General features: G+C 34.9%; 3 protein-coding genes and 1 long non-coding RNA gene across 6 annotated transcripts; 2 read left to right on the plus strand and 2 right to left on the minus strand.

Moving 5' to 3' along the window:
- Nucleotides 1–146: 146 nt before the first annotated feature.
- LOC123313731 lies at nucleotides 147–1,227 on the minus strand. Its single transcript, XR_006537766.1, has 2 exons — nucleotides 1,088–1,227; nucleotides 147–1,029 (listed from the first exon to the last, which is right to left on the minus strand). It is a non-coding gene; the product is annotated as an uncharacterized LOC123313731 (long non-coding RNA).
- Nucleotides 1,228–1,664: 437 nt separating this feature from the next.
- LOC123313807 lies at nucleotides 1,665–2,955 on the plus strand. The gene has a single exon (XM_044898832.1). It carries the CDS (start codon nucleotides 1,839–1,841, stop codon nucleotides 2,517–2,519), a length of 681 nt encoding a protein of 226 aa, XP_044754767.1. The 5' UTR covers nucleotides 1,665–1,838; the 3' UTR covers nucleotides 2,520–2,955.
- LOC123313806 (N-alpha-acetyltransferase 35, NatC auxiliary subunit) lies at nucleotides 2,893–5,981 on the plus strand. Its single transcript, XM_044898831.1, has 13 exons — nucleotides 2,893–3,138; nucleotides 3,192–3,283; nucleotides 3,335–3,483; nucleotides 3,534–3,757; nucleotides 3,822–3,963; nucleotides 4,013–4,196; nucleotides 4,250–4,431; nucleotides 4,486–4,558; nucleotides 4,613–4,713; nucleotides 4,802–4,942; nucleotides 4,992–5,170; nucleotides 5,226–5,433; nucleotides 5,493–5,981. Exons 1-13 carry the CDS (start codon nucleotides 3,101–3,103, stop codon nucleotides 5,895–5,897), a joined length of 2,118 nt encoding a protein of 705 aa, XP_044754766.1. The 5' UTR covers nucleotides 2,893–3,100; the 3' UTR covers nucleotides 5,898–5,981.
- A 614-nt stretch (nucleotides 5,982–6,595) lies between these two features.
- LOC123313247 (serine/arginine repetitive matrix protein 2) lies at nucleotides 6,596–15,898 on the minus strand. Of its 3 annotated transcripts, XM_044898033.1 has the most exons (10): nucleotides 15,739–15,898; nucleotides 15,396–15,642; nucleotides 15,231–15,338; nucleotides 11,722–12,024; nucleotides 11,575–11,628; nucleotides 10,463–10,613; nucleotides 9,770–9,825; nucleotides 7,831–9,717; nucleotides 7,551–7,751; nucleotides 6,601–7,096 (listed from the first exon to the last, which is right to left on the minus strand). In XM_044898033.1, exons 2-10 carry the CDS (start codon nucleotides 15,632–15,634, stop codon nucleotides 6,925–6,927), a joined length of 3,171 nt encoding a protein of 1,056 aa, XP_044753968.1. In that variant the 5' UTR covers nucleotides 15,635–15,642; nucleotides 15,739–15,898; the 3' UTR covers nucleotides 6,601–6,924. The 3 variants fall into 3 exon arrangements, with proteins under 3 accessions (XP_044753969.1, XP_044753970.1, XP_044753968.1); XM_044898034.1 differs by lacking the exons at nucleotides 15,231–15,338; nucleotides 15,396–15,642; nucleotides 15,739–15,898 and adding an exon at nucleotides 13,461–13,997 and having other exon boundaries at nucleotides 6,596–7,096; XM_044898035.1 differs by lacking the exons at nucleotides 15,231–15,338; nucleotides 15,396–15,642; nucleotides 15,739–15,898 and adding an exon at nucleotides 12,173–12,234 and having other exon boundaries at nucleotides 6,598–7,096.
- Between the last annotated feature and the right edge of the window lie 221 nt (nucleotides 15,899–16,119).

Below are 16,119 nucleotides of genomic sequence, written 5' to 3' on the forward strand. Positions count from 1 at the left end.
ACCCTGTATCTCGAAAACGAATCGAAATCTCTTCTATTGTACCTCCAATTTAGGAGCACCCTGTATTATTGATATCCTCTCATCTAAAAATTTCTTGAGGAATCTATACATATAGGCAGAAGTAGATGAAGATGAACTTACACCAATTCGTTAATTATTATCTATTCATATAATCCACTTATTTACATTCTTATGTGTTTATTTCTAGATCATTACCAACTACATTAATAAACTACTCTTATATTAGTTGGTATCATAAATTGTATAGATTATGCGTATATAATCACAATAATGATACCACTGATTGGACGGCATTTCTAAGGGTTCATTTTCATGTTCCTCAAAGGATTAGAATCTACGTACTCAGTAGGATACCTATTCATAACTGGTGCAGAAAGCTATTGCTTCTGTGGAGAATATCATCGGTATATTAATATAACTCTAAACTATTCGTGGAATCTGGTGATAATGAAAGAGCTCAAGAAAATATTTCATTTGAATTTCCATAAAAGATATGGATTTTTTTCTACGTGTAAAGATTCAAAAGTGATGCTTGTGTGGAATTAACAGATACATGGTTTATTTATTTATAAGTACTCAATCCGTTTCATTCATTAGGAAATCCCAAATCATATTTTACGGTGAAAAAACGTCTTTTTTCCTTTCAACATATAAAAAATTCACTTTTTAACTGACTCTTGCATGGTTTATGTATGAATTAACAATTTCATTACTTATGACATGAAAACGAATCAATTAATTTCCAATATACAAAATCACACTCCTCAAATACGTCATATTTCTCTCAAGGACCGTTAAAAAGTAGGGAAGTTCTCTCAATGTATGCAACAGCTGGATCATCATCATTTTTGATTGAATTGATTATTAATACGAATACTGGACACTTGAAAATACTGAATCTATGAAAACGTGAATAATAACATGAGCTTAAACCTCAGTAATTCCTGCATTTCTTCCTTGATTTCTTTTTCACCCTATACTTCAGTAGTTCCGCCATATTGATTTAGCCTGAAAATGCCCATACTGAGTTTCCATAAAACCATAAGACTCAAATGATTAATCTCACCCAAATTATTCAACTTTACACCTGCTAAGGCACATCGCAATGGATTTTCAATTCACTCAGTTAAATTATAGTAGTTGGTGGGTTCTTTCTTCACTATAGTGCGTAAATGAAAATCTTTAGTTGATGCCAAGGAAACGTTGTTATGGTGATTCCAATGCCAACAATCCCAAACGATAAAATATTCATTGATATTCATTGGACGTGACACGGAAAGGCTTCACATTTTTTATTGAGAAATTTAAGTTTGATACGCAAATTTTCTTCGAAAAAAACTGCAATAGGTATAGATAGGTAGGTATGGTAGGTCATAGGTTCTATAAAAGAAATCCTGGAAGATGTAGCTCAGGCTTTCGTGTGAATATAAAAGTCGAAATTGAAAATTTCAAATTGATGGATATAAATTAGTAAGGGGTTATGACCCACTAACATGGTCTATTGCATGTTCAAAATGTAAAGAGCTTATTCCTAGGAAATGAAAGTATCCTTCAAAAATAAATCTGCCTCTCCAATTATCATTGGATGCCTTGAAAACTCACAAGAGTGACTTCCGAAACATATAGAAAAAGAAAAAAGATGGAGCTGTCAGACAGAACACATTTTCGAAACTGTAGGTGTCTCACTGACAATTCTACTTCATTAAATTCAATGTGGGCTTGAATATTACGAGTTTATAGTGGAGTATGTAAAAAATTCCAGTCCCCCGATTTCCGTCAATATTTCAGTGTCGTGAATTGTCCACCCTCAGTTCAACATGACTGTCGGCCAAGATGCCTTTGCCACCATGAGCAAGAATGATTACACCTGGCCCTATCCGAAACCGCTCACAAGCAGACCATCTCAGCCACCTCAGAGAACAAAACCCAACAATTACTATGTCGCCAAATTGGTTGAACCATACTGCCACTGCGATGCCCACTTGTACGATCCTCAAATGGGCAGGTACAGAATGCTGGCAAAAAAGGAAAACATGCTCTACAAGGAGCTGGAGGAGCTCAACAATCAAATGGCACTACTATCTGGAGAAGTGCTGGACCACCCTTGCGACACGGATGATGTCAAAATGGAAACCATATACCAAACCGATTACACCAAACGAGGACTGAATTTGGTGAAATATAGGAAGTTGCAAGCTGACATAGACTCACCTGTAGGTGTTCCAGTGAAAACTGAAGCTATAGGCATAGGTCAAGGATATAGAGATCCCCATATCTTCAGATATCACGCTTTTCCAAGACCAGCAATTGACGTGTGTCCTACTGTTACTTTCACGAGGACTCCAACATTGGTTGATGAATGGTTTGCGCCTAGAACAGGGATGTCGGAATATCAAGACACTATAGCCAAGACAGGATTGGGGATAATAAAAAGTAGGCAGCAGTACAGCGAACCATTACCTTCATCCAGACGAAGACATGGAGATCCCTGTCTTTAATAGTTGGAAAAGGAATATCTAAATGAATCGAGTCATAAAAAGTCTGTTCTTTCCTCTCCACAAACGCGGTTTTATCATCGATAAAAATGCGATACTCATAAAGTAAAATTGGCGAAGTAACTATTCAAAACAGATCAGTGTTCCCTTCTGGACGTGTATTTTTGGACGAGGTAGTGATGGCTCTCTCAAAAACCGCAGGGGAATTTAGTTTTCGAGGGGGTTTTTATTTCCTCGCTCAAAAGTATAAATTAAATTCGGAAAGTACATGTATTTACGAAAGCCTGATTCTTGTCCACCTCGGGGTAATCTTTTTCTTACTCTGTAGTCTGTATTTTCTGAACCCGTCATTTGTCATACAAACAACATAACCTCAAAAATATTTTAGACATTTCTAAATAATTATAATTTGTTATAAATAAATTTCACCTCTAACGATTATTAGTATTTTATTATTTTAGTCGAAATTGTTCATACGTAAAATCTACTCCATTAGTTTCACATGTTTCAAACCCAGATCTCAATTACGTGAGTGATATATTACTTAAACTAGTTGAAATCTTGGTTTAATTGAATGGAAAAGAATGGATTCTTCAGCAACTGAATCTGCCCCTAGCTCAAGGTATAAAAATCCGTATTTAATTCAAATCATCAATAACTATATTTTCTTTATAGTGAAAAACCTGGAATGACTGTACTCATGAGACAAAAAAACCATGTATACAATTGGAACGATATAACAAATGAATTCATGGGTTCTGTTAAAGGTTTGTGTATTGGCTGTTTTGTTTTCAGTTAAGAAAATATGTCTTATTTAGATTTAGCTCTGGGGGAACTTTTACATGATGATATGTTCGGGTTATTTGAAGCAATGTCAGCTATTGAAATGATGGATCCCAAAATGGATGCAGGAATGATGTGCAATAGAGGCTTTAAACATATTATGGATTTCGATGAACAGGTCAAGGTTTGTTTAACGTTTCAGTTGTGAGATTCAAAATAAAAAGGTTATTTCAGCAAAATATCTTGAAATTGAAAGATTTCACCAGCGAAGAAAGAATAGGAATCATTGATACTACACTTGCTTGCATTGTTTCTTGGCTGGAAGGGCACTCATTGGCACAAACCGTTTTCATTAATTTATATCTGCATAAACCTTACATGATAGAAGACAGAATTATGAAAGTATTTTCATTATCTGTGTATAAGCTCGTAGAAATTCTCAAAGATTATATACACAAGTAAGCTTTAAAGTTCTGCTCATCTTTGTACGCTAGTACCATAGTGTTATTCAAACTCTTTCAGGGCAATGGTATATGAAGAGGAGGATTTTCAGCCTATGCAGTATGGATATTACTTAGTTCCTGAAATTTCTGAACAAAGAATGTCGGGAATGTTGAGAGAAATAGAAGAAGAACTGTCTAAAAAGTTGAAATCCTCAGATAATGTAAGTATGAGTATTGGTCATTAGGATAAGTACAAAATGTTTTCTTCAGGCTGAACTGATCCAAGCAGAACACTCTCGCATAAAATTCATAAAAGCACTATATCAGTCATTACTTTCTTTACGTAAAGAAAATCAGTTGAATAATGTAGATAACATAAGATTGTTGAATACAGCACTGGACATGTTGCAACATGTGAAAAATACAGTAGATTTTGGAATAGAGGGAATAGAAGGTGAGGAGTTGCTTCAATTAATTTGGTTCTATATTAAATTGTCATTCTTATAGATGGAAAATCAAGTATGTTAGGATTTGAACCTATGATAAATCAAAGACTGTTGCCCCCAACTTTCCCAAGATATACAAAAATCAAACCAAAGAAAGAAGCATTAATTTACTTTGAAGAAATGTTAGATAGACTGAAAATTGTTTGTAGGTTGTCGACAACCAATGGCTTGAATCAAGTTTTGGTGAGATATAGAAGTATATTGAAGAAACATATTGTTACACAATTATTATTTTAGGATTTCTTTATCGAATATAGCAAAACTGGTCCATGTATTTTGTCTAGATCAGCTTTGCAGTTAGTTTATCCAGGTAAAGATAATGATTTAATTGTATTATCATATTCGTAAAATTCATTGATTTTAGTTAATAACAGCAAATTCATGAAGGAACAATTAAGAGATGCTGTTAAATCTTTTATTGCCCCACCTTCATTGACTGTGAAAAGTCTTCAAGGAAATACTCAGGTATATTTTTCTCTCAGTCAGGTCAACTTCCTTCAAATGAAATGAAAAGCTGACAAATCAACTCATTTATCATTGTTTATTTCCACAGGCTAAACAATATGTAGATTCTTTCCTGACGCATTGCGTTAGACCATTCTCGAACTTCCTACAACTTTGTGGCCATAACAGGGCGCGTCAGCGAGACAAATTGGCACATCTCTTGGAAGATTTCAGCAATTTGCAAGATGAGGTGAGTTCATACAGTCACATGGGAAAAATTTTGTAAATTTTTTTTCTAGGCAGAGAGAGTTGACGCATTTCTCCATAATATTGCAGCGAGTTCCAACGTGTCAAGACAGCATTTGGCCTGTTTTGGCACCTGGATTTTGTATCACACCTTGAGAATCATGATAATGTACCTTCTGACTGGGTTCGAATTGCAACTTTACATTGCCCATGAGTTCTATTACATTTATTGGTTAGTGAATTTCTTTAATTGTTTTATTCTTTCATTTAGTGTATTTGCTATTTAGGTATCTTTACGAATTTCTGTATGGATGGCTGATATCTGCGCTCACCAGAGCTGATAGTTTCTTAGTAGAGAACGATTTGATGAATGACACCAACAAACAAAAGAACGCTAACAAAAAGAAGCCAAAGCATAAGAAAAAACCTAGGCCTTATATGAAAGACATAGCATATTATCAAGCTTTGCAAAATATGTGTGGAGGATATTATAAAGTAAGACGTCCTCTCTTTATCAAGTGTAAAATTATATTGTAAACGTTTCATTTTTCCAGGCTTTGTTAGCTTTTCGTTTCGAAGGCAAACTTCAAGTGCCAAACCCCCAATTCGACTGTGAACAAGTTAGGTATGAACACCGTTTCGCCCCTTTTCAGAATCTCCTAACACCACCGCCTGTACAATACGCCGAGTTTCGCGAAATGACGTCCTTACAGAACTTCCAGCATCAGCCTGTAGATAGCACTTATCTCTACATTGGAGGCTGTAAGCATTTTCATCAGGCAAGACAGCTATTAGAGACTATACCGCAAGAGAGCGAAGTGGTTGAATTAATAAAAATTTGTAAAACCAATTTTATTGTTTTGAAGTTGCTGGCCGGGGGACATAAAAAGGATTCAACTAATCCTCCAGAGTTTGTGTTTGATCAGTGTAAATATTTTCCGATTATCAAACTTGTTTAGAAAATAAATTAGATTTCAGTAACGTTAATAACAGATTCAGGTCTTGTATTGTTTTTTTTTAAATAAATTATATCTCCTGAACCAGTCAATTGTTTCAATTATAAATATACATACCGGGAACAAAAAATAAATTTCATGGCTTCATCTGTTCCACTCGAGACTACAGTGCTACACTACACCCTACACTGAAGATAGGCTAATAAGCCCAAAACCACCACTTTCAGAGAAACCTATAAAGTAAAAAATAATTAGCTTATGCGCTAAGTAGAGTCTATTTTGGCAAAGATTGAATCATTTTCCCAGCCCAAAATTTCTGTTGACTCACTCTGCAACTGTGGTACTTGCAAAAAGTTCAGCACTCCAATGAGGAAGGGGAAACCAAGCAAATTGAGTAACAAACAGAATGCCCCATAGGAAAAAAACTAGCAAAGCATTTGGGTTAACTCACAATAAATGAGTTGTGCACATTTTATTGATAAATAAGTTAGTGAATAAATAGAATAAATAATAATAAATAAATAAAATTATCACACATAATATAGACTAGAAAAATTCACTTAAATTGCACTAAGAATATTGAGGATTTTTTTTGTGTATATAACATTAATCTTAATAAAAATTTTCATGTTACAATTATATCATATAGTAATGTAGTATCTGAGCTGAGTATCTCAGCCTGATTCCCAAAGAAATTCATTATTGCAAGACTTTCAAGCTTCCCATACTGAAGGCTCAGTTTTCACTTATTGCACAAATTGTGCAAAGGAGTATAATTTCTAATAATTCAAAAATTATATTCCTTTCACCAAGTTAGTATTGATTAGACTATTTTAAATATACAACTACGTTCTAGATAAATATATCAGTTAGATTAGTTCTTGTTGAACCACTATATTACATAATATAATTCAGCATAAAACTAAGATCATTCCTTAACTGTTACCAAGCTCTTCTTGGAAAAATTAGATTATTGCTAATTCAAAATTATACTAGCAAATAATTTTAGTTCTAAGCTTTTGACAAAGTGTTATGGAGATCTTGTTGATTTGATCGAAGACCTTGATTGAGATCTGGAGAACGGGCTGGCAGATCTAGAAGTTGACCTCCGTTTGTACCAAGGGCTCAAACTGCTGCAGCTACTTCTCGAAGAAAGAGAGCTTGGTGTTTGTCGATGATATGGGATGGGTCGCTTCCTTGCGCTAATCAGCGAGTTTAGTGAGGTTAGGATTGTTAGTACCATTAGTTAACCAAAGTCCACATAAAACAAGCATGGAACACAGTCTAATCTACTTACATAAAAAATTCTCCCAATAAAATAACTTGTTGAGAAAATCACCTAGTCCTAAAAAACATGCGCAGAAATGAAATAAAAACGGAAAATAACAGCCATGCAATACACTTACCTTCTCAAAATAAAACTTCATAAGCTGCTAGTCAGCTAATTCATAAACAAAACGACTATAATAATGAACATTTATTTATTTCAGAGTATCTACAAATGAAAAAAAAAACCATTGTGAATGCAAAAAAGAATACAGTGAAATATAATATTACTCTCTAAATAACTATGAGAATAAATTTTTGAATAATTTAAATGAGCCGAATCTGATTGATTTGATTGTAAACTAGCTCCAAGTGAACACCAATTCCTACCTTGTTATCCGTCTGCGGTCAAGAAATGAGGGTGACCCATGCCTCCTGGGGATAGATGGGGATCTTGACCTGGAAGAACGGCTAGAAGAGGAGGATGAGGATGATGAACTGGAATATGATCTTGACCTAGACCTTGATCGAGATCCTGATGATTTTGAGTAACTGCTGTTTGATGAAGATGAATTACTTCTACTTCTGGAACTAAAAACACAGTGATTATTTCAGTTATGAACAACAAATTCATAATTCGATGAACAAAAAATAGTTTCAAGTGACCTACCTGCTCTTTGATCGAGATGAGCTCCTAGACCTTGATTTTTTACTTTTAGCAGCCAAGGAAGCCTTACTACTTGGAGACCTTGTCCTTGAGTTACTCCTCTTATCTCTAGGTCTTGAGTCACTTCGATCTCTTGAGGAAGCTTTACTCGAACTTTTATCCCTTCTGTTTTCAGAATAAATATCAAAAATATCTTTAGAGTTTTTACTTTGTACAGGACTCTTAGAAATATCTCTTTTTAGTGGTAACACCTTAATATCAAAAACATTTGGTTCAATGGTTTTTTTCTCATTTGCCATACTCGACTTTCTTGCTTCCAATAATTTGCTGAGACGTTCTTCGTATTCCGACTTCCCTTTTTGAATTTTTTTTTCAAGAACGTCTTTAGCTTTCGCCGCAAGGTCATATTTTAACAAACGCAGGATTTTCAAATCCTTATCTTCCACTTCGTCTTCTCGCTCTAAATCATCCGCAGGAATTTCATCTTCCGAAGAAGAAGGCCTCAATTTGACAACTGGTAGAGGTTTTGAGAGTTTAGGAGATTTCTCATGTGATTTTTTATCGTGTATTTGCTTTGAAGATTTTTTCACTTCTTTTTCTGATTGTGAACTCTCAGAAGGGCTTCTAGTTCGTTTAGTAGGTCTGGGAGGGGTAACAGAACTGTTTCTGAACTTATCAATATTCATTTCTTCTTTCCTTCGTTGAGTTCTTTCGGTACTTCTATCTGAACTTTTATCTCTGCCTCGGTCACGATCCGTACTTCTCTCCTTTGTTGTTGTCTTCTCATATTTATCGGTTTTATGGGAATTTGATCTGCTTCTTGTATGCTGTTTCTCAATTTCCTTGGCTTTTTTGTCAGGCGATTTTGATTTCTTGTGCTCAAATTTCTCTGCATCTTTATAATTTAGCCGTTTCTCAGGTGATTTGATAGGTTCCGGAGATCTAGATTTTTTTGATTCGAATTTTTTCTCATCCTCTTTTTTGTAGTTTGATGTTTTTTTAGATTCAATACTTTTACTACGGCTCTTACTTCTTTCAGTTCTCCTAACTTTTGAAGAATCTCTTTTGTTTCTCTCAATTTCCTTCGAAATAATTTTAGTTTCTTTATTCTTATCCCTAGATCGACTCCGTTCAACACTCTGGTTCCTCCCCTCTCTGTTATTTTTCTTTTTTTCCTTTTTTCTTTCATCATCTCCATCTTTATGGGGCAGATATTTTTTTTTAGAATAATCTTGTTTATCATATTTTTCTTCTTCAATTTCATATTTTTTGCTGTTATTTTTATTGAGTGGCGACCTAGAATGACTAGTTGATCTTCTTGATTTCTTTTTTGATTCATAATATCTATCTCCTATACTAGGTGATCGTCTAGGGACTTCAGTCTTTTTGCTTTTTTCATATCTACTTTGTTTTCTTATTGGTGTGGTTGAACGTGAGTTTCTTCCAACATTGCGTTGATTTTTTTTAGAATCATATGACTTCGATCTACTATCTAACAATTTTTCTTCTTCAGGTGATTTAGAACGGTATTTCTTTTTATATGATGGTGATCTTGACCTTGATTTCCTCGATTTCTTGGATTCATAAGGCGATAACGATTTTCTTCTGTGAGAGGTTCTCTTTGAATCTAATGATAAAGACCTCGATTTTCTAGATTTCTTACTATGCTCTTCATATTTTCCTCTTGATTTCTTGGGGGATCTACTTCTCTCTTTGGAGTGCTTGCGTTTTTTTGGAGTATGAGATCCATGCTTCTTCTCCTTCTTTTCCACTTCTGGTGAATAATGTTTCGTTTTCTTGGTGCTCCTGTCCAACGATCTTTTTCTGGATCTTTCTATCGATACGCTTTTCTCCCTTTTCTTCTCATGTTTAGATTTCTTATCTGGAATACTGAAGGAAATATTTAGAAAGGGTATATGTGGACAAGTTTCAAATAACAAACCTTTCGTCAGAGCTGGAGTTTGAATTGGATCTTCTCCTTTTGGAATTCTTCTTTTTCTGAACAAAAAAAATAATAGTTTATTTTTTGAAATTAAAATATTCAGGAAGTTGGGATGAAGAAATTTGAAAAGGTTGACAAGTTCAAAATGGATTTTCAGCTTCTCAAAATTCCATTTTTTAAGCATGCTTATTTTCCAATCCTGCTGTATGATACTTACTAGTTTAAGGGCAAGCACTTCAGGTTATCCTATGAAATGACGGCAAGGTTCAAACAGAACAATGTTTACTTTGATCAACAGAAGTTTGGCATTCATGCAATAGTTATTTTTCTAACAATTCCGCAAAGTGATATGTACTTAATGCATTATTTATCTACGACCTTTTTTTCTCCATTTTCCTTCATTCTTTTCAGTTTCTAGATCATCACTTTCGAGCACCAGTGGAAGAAAAATCACTTTCAACCAATAGCAGGGGAGAAATTCATTTTACCGCACTGGTGGGACTCTCGAAACTGAAATGGATGAGGGAAAGTTGGTAAAAACGCACGGGGGTAGAGAAAATATTGCACTTGAAATTAAAAATTTAGAAAACCGGAAGGATAACGAAAACGGAGAGGATGTTGAAGGCATAACCAAGTGAATCTATATTCTACATTTCAAGCAAGCTCTGTGTATATTTGAAGACATAGTCCTACCTCTTTCTTCTTTGACTTTTGTTTCTTAGCCGATTCATCATCGCTTGATTCGTTATCATCGGAAGACTCTGAATGCTCACTTTGATCGGAAGAAACGGATGAATGCCTGTGTTTTTTCTTGGATTTCTTTTTGTCCTTGTTTTTTGTAGATCTAAACAAAGAAGAAAATCAACTTGAGAGGTCGTAGAAGCTTTCCGAGTGAAAAATTGGAAATTTCGAGAATATACTCAAGTGATCCAAAATAATTCGTGGTTTGTCATCAATTCCAAGGCCTCTTTTCTAGCAAAAATCGAAAATTTCAAGTTTGTTTGCACTTTCTTCAAAAAAGATTGTGTCAAGGACAAACTGGCCTTGAAATAGAGGGTGCCCTAGTGAACCAAACTGAATTATTTCTCAAGATTTGATGATTTATACATTCGTGAGTGATTAATATCAAAAGAAGAGTACATTCTCTGAAATGCTTCCATAACCACAGCAGATACTGCCATTTTACTGAGAAATCTGAACGAATTTTGCTTCTAAATTGCTTTGAAACGCACCTTCAATCCAAATCAGATGATTCAGTCGAGTCGGCTAGACATACGCAAGGTTAAAATATAATTAAATAAGAAAACGAAAAACCACAACATTACCTGACATTCGCCATCTCTGAGACATAAGAACGCCAAAAAATATACCACCAAAAAATTAGTATGCGAGTTATTTAGGCTATGCAATAATTGTTTTGCATTTTACTACGATAATTGGTGTGTAACAAACAGCAAAGAAGGAACGCAAAGCAAGCAACATAAAAATATTTCCGATATGAAGACATGAGAGTTTATTTATGTGAAGTTTTCAATACCTATATGGAAATAAATAATCAATGTTTCAAACAATCAACAACCGTCAACCATTGTAACTGCAGATAAAATGTGCTTACTTTCTGCTTCATTGCTGTTTTGCTCATGGATATTTGTACACAAAAAGAGCTGTTTTGTAATTTACTAGAAATTTGTTGTGAAGAATTCTATAATGTTAAATACCTTTTAGGAATCAATTTTTTATTGTTGGCTAAAAGGTAAGTTGCTCTTTTTATTATGCTACACTGTTAAATTTATCCTATAAAATACCTTTCTCTCTTTTTCTTAGTTTTCTTCTTCTTCTTCGGCTCCTCACTGGATTCGCTAAAAAAAAAAAATTGTGTCATAATTCTGAAAATCCACTCTTTATCCTTATGGAGATCTATTATATTATGAAGACTTTTTTCATTTCCTCACCTGTCTTTACGCCTTCTCTTTTTCTTTTTCGAAACTTTTGTCTCCACCGGTTCAGGACTCGGAGTGTGCACTAGCTGATATCGAGTTGCTTGTTCTCTCTCCAATTCTTTTTCCTTTTCCTTTTCCATAGCTTTCTGCAGTTCCATCTCTTGTATAGCATTGGACTCTGCAATTTTCTCCTTGGCCTCACGATCCGGATCGAAACTGCTGCCATCGACAAAATATTCGGATATGCCGAAAGCTTTTCTCAGCCTGGCATTCTTCTCCTGTTGTGCTTCGGCCACCTGATGAGTTTCGGTTACGCTGAAATAGAAAAAATAACTTCTAATTTCGAGAAAAAAGATTACAGAAAAAGTTGTGATTTCATTATGAGATAATAAATCTTCCACCAAAAAAAAAAGGCATAAAACAAAATGATATGAGAATATATTATTGAAAACTTCATACATACCCCCTACTTTTCAGTTCTGTTTCGTGTTCGAGATTGCAACAGACCATGTTCACGGCAAAAATAAAAAAATATCACGAGATTTTCAGGAAACTCCTAGTGTGAAAAAGCGGGTTTATATACAGTCGTACTGTAGGTTTTCAAAAGTACAAACGGTTAATATTACCGACAATAGGACGATAATCATTTTGTTGGCTTCTAAAAATACGCTCTATTTACCACAAATGAAAGCAAAACAACATTCAATACGCAGCGTGCTCTAGTAAAGCGTGAGTCCGTCAAGTATTCTACTTGAAAATCGATATCATCCCCCTCTTTGCTCGTTTTTAGGGGTGGCACAGCGTGACTCACAACCTGGCCCGTTGAAACAACACGGCTGTTTTTAAATGATAAGGTGGAATGAAGAGTTGAATAATTAATTTCCGTATTTTTTGAGAATATATAATTTGTATACTATTTTCCCCTGAGAAGTAATAAATGTGTTGAAAATGCTGGAAACGCTTGAAAGTCAACCATTTGGAGCAACTTTCAGAGAAATTTTCATTACACTTCCAACTTTTCAGGTGAATAACCTATACCAGGTGCCTCAAGTTGCCTGTCGCATTCTATATAACTTCGCTTGGGGAAATTATTCGAAATAACTGAGTTATAAGGGTGCGACAGGAGGCCAAGTACGCCTGGTATAAAAAATAATGTTGCCAATTTTTTAACCAATTTAAGTCCATTTAATTTGAAGGCTTCATTGACTTGAAGTTCTTTATTTTCCATAAATTTTGCAAGATGAGCCCTCAAATTGTTTGAAGGGAGATTGTTCAAAACTACACATCGGACAGAAACCATCTTGCGAAGTTGAACTACATGATATCCTTCCATTGAAGATTACCCAGCTCTGAATTCATAGAAATTGAGTTTTTCTGGAAATTTTCAGTCAAAAATCAAACGATCTTGTAGCATATACAATGGTTATGTTGGATTCTGAATTTTCTACCACAGTATTATCGAGGGAGAAACGATTCAAATCAAATCTTCGATACCTTCTAAGATATTTGTGAAAACCCAAAAAAGTGTCCATTTTTGGCGGTATTTATAGACTCTTTGCTTGTTCACCTCATTGGGAAATAAACCTCTATTGTTTGATGGCATACATCAAGTTACAGCAATGTTATACTATGTTAAGTAAACTCTAATAAAAAAACGACAGATAAAATATCCCAGCCGGGATTAAAACGAAAACAAAGTGAATTGCGCCATCTTTATCTAATCTCGCAGAGATGAAAATGATAGTAGATACCTCACAACCGATCTCATCATCTGTTTCTGCTTCTTCCTGCCGTAGTAGGGCGGCATCTTCTCGTGCAAATTGTTCTGCGGATGAACCACATCCCCGCAGTGACAATGGCAGCAGCATCTCTGCTGATGCTGCTTGCCTCTCATGTACTTCCTGAACTGCGGGGCCGCTTTGGTCGCAACCAATGCCTGGCAAAATGCCCCTTTCCACAGTCTCTCTATTATAACCTTCTCGTTCTGAGATGGATGGTAACGGTTTTTCCCACCCCCGTAAAACATCTCGGACCTTATTTTTTTTATTTCAATAAAAACACCGATAACACTAATCGAATTTCCTTAAATCTAATCCTTAAACGCTAAGTCTATTGTTGGAAGACGTTGTTATCACACTTGAATATCAGAGATTTTTTTTAAATGGAAGACATATCTGATTTTGTGTTTACCCTGGTCATTATTACATGACTATTAGGAGGCGAGACGTCGTCGGGACGTCTTTTTGTTGCCGAGAGGCGCGGGAGACGCTCGTCGGGTCATTTCGCGTTTCGCACTGGATGGGGAAGGCGCGATTTGCGAATTTTGTTGGGAAAACAACGGATGCGCCGTTTTCTATCTCGTTGCGCACCCGGTCCTGATCAATAATTGATGAGGACACGACGCTAAGCTTCGTCACAAGACGCTGGACCGATTTCAACAGGAAATAGGTTACTCTTACAAAAATAGGCCAATGAACATTCAATATTTCCGAAAAAAAAAATTCATGATACATGTTTCATTTCCTTCCACACCCTATTCAAAAATAAAAAAACAATTCCAATTATACTTCATAGATCGGATAAATATAGAAGATACTTTTTATCCAATAAATTTAATACCTTGATTTAAAAAAATCGTTCAAAATTTATTGTTGATTTGTGGTCAATCAAGGTTAACTCATTACATTAACAACATTTCAATAAATTATTCTTTTTTGGGAAAGATTAACCTTTAGGTCATCAGAATCCTGAATTTGCTGTCCTTTGCCATGAAGCAAAATCACCAAGATACTATTAAAATCATCTGAGAAAATCAAATATTTGGTGGATAAAATATGCTAAACTAATAGAAAAATAAATCCATTTCAATTATGGAAACTATGGGCAACAACACTGCTTCCATTTAAAATATCTTCTCAAAATCATTGAATGTGATTCTTTTCTTCTTGAGAACAACAAGATTCAATCTCGGGATTTTGATGAATTCACTCATGTTAAAGACATTATATTTTCACTATTCCATCCTTGACTGACCTAACCAAAAAACTAGTCAATTCTTTAACGAGGACTGAAATTTTGATGAATAAAACGTATTATGCTCTGTTTTAACCTTATCAAAGTTCTAGCCAAGGAAGCCTAACCTAACCTTTAATTCTATTCACATTGATTTTCTCACCAAAACCTGAATTTTTAGGTTGCATTCACAAAGTTACTCCGATAATAGAGTACGAGTATGACCATGCTCAGAGGGCATACTCTGAGGAAGAAAATGTAATCTCGTTAAAAGTATTTGCTCTATGTATTCAGTTGTGGACAATATATATAGAAGAGTTATGTGGAAAAATTGCTCAAAAATGGTTTTGCAGAGGTATAAACAGAAGTATAGCCCTTAAATCTCATAGCAATGCAGTTGATTCTTCCCATTTGAAGCATAATGCTTATGTCGGGCAGGAATCTATTATCAGATTCTGTTGATTTCAAAACTACATTGTTTACTCTGAACAAACAAAACTAATACTCACTTTGTTCTTCCCCATTCATTGACATTTTTCTCCAGTTTGCCATTATCTTGATTCATAAGCATACTTCTATAATTGTTCACTTTGTTGGTGATCACACCTTCCGGATACCTGAAAAAGTTCACGATAAACACAAAATAATCCAGCAATTCCAAAAAGAAAACCTACCCTTGTTCCTCAAGGATCTCAGCGAACTCCGCACATTTAAGTTCCATTTTCCTCTTCCGTTCATGGTCCAAGATTTCTTTATTGGGTTGTTTATTAGATGCAACATCTAAAGCTGCTAGCTCTTGTTCCGATTTATGATTCTTATCTTTTGCATGAGGTTTCACTAGCGCCCAATTTCTCTGGACATGGCCGTTGGTTCCAGAACCTCTCGGAGTGACCAAACCTATTCCGTTGTACATTTTGTGCCCTAAAATAAGACGGAACTATAATTTGCCAAATGGGTTGAAGAAAACTCAAGTTGTTTATCGATTTTTCAAGGAGGGTATCAGAGAAAATTACTTACTTTAGCGATTCGATTAGAAGTTTATCATAGATTCGCTTTAAGGTTTCTAGTTATAGGCTCACATTTAATATTTCCTGGTTTAACTATTTTAAATATAATTAAATTTCATTTGGGAAATAGATGAAGATATTTCATGTCAGAACTGTCAAATGCCATGCCAGAGCACTGACACATTGACAATGTTTATTTTCTTCTTCTTTTTACGAAGCTTCATAGAGTGAGATCGGACTGCTCACGAATGTACGAAAAATTATTGAACAGTAACGCAAATCGTGCTTCTGTAAAAAGGGTATCAGTGAATTATATAAAGATATTGAGTTCACTGTTGGTATAATATAATTCCGATTTTATCTCTTTCCACAGCCCAAAACTAACTATAAA

The sequence above is a fragment of the Coccinella septempunctata genome, chromosome 5 (assembly GCF_907165205.1).
Source record: "Coccinella septempunctata chromosome 5, icCocSept1.1, whole genome shotgun sequence".
Taxonomy (NCBI): Eukaryota; Metazoa; Arthropoda; class Insecta; order Coleoptera; family Coccinellidae; genus Coccinella; species Coccinella septempunctata.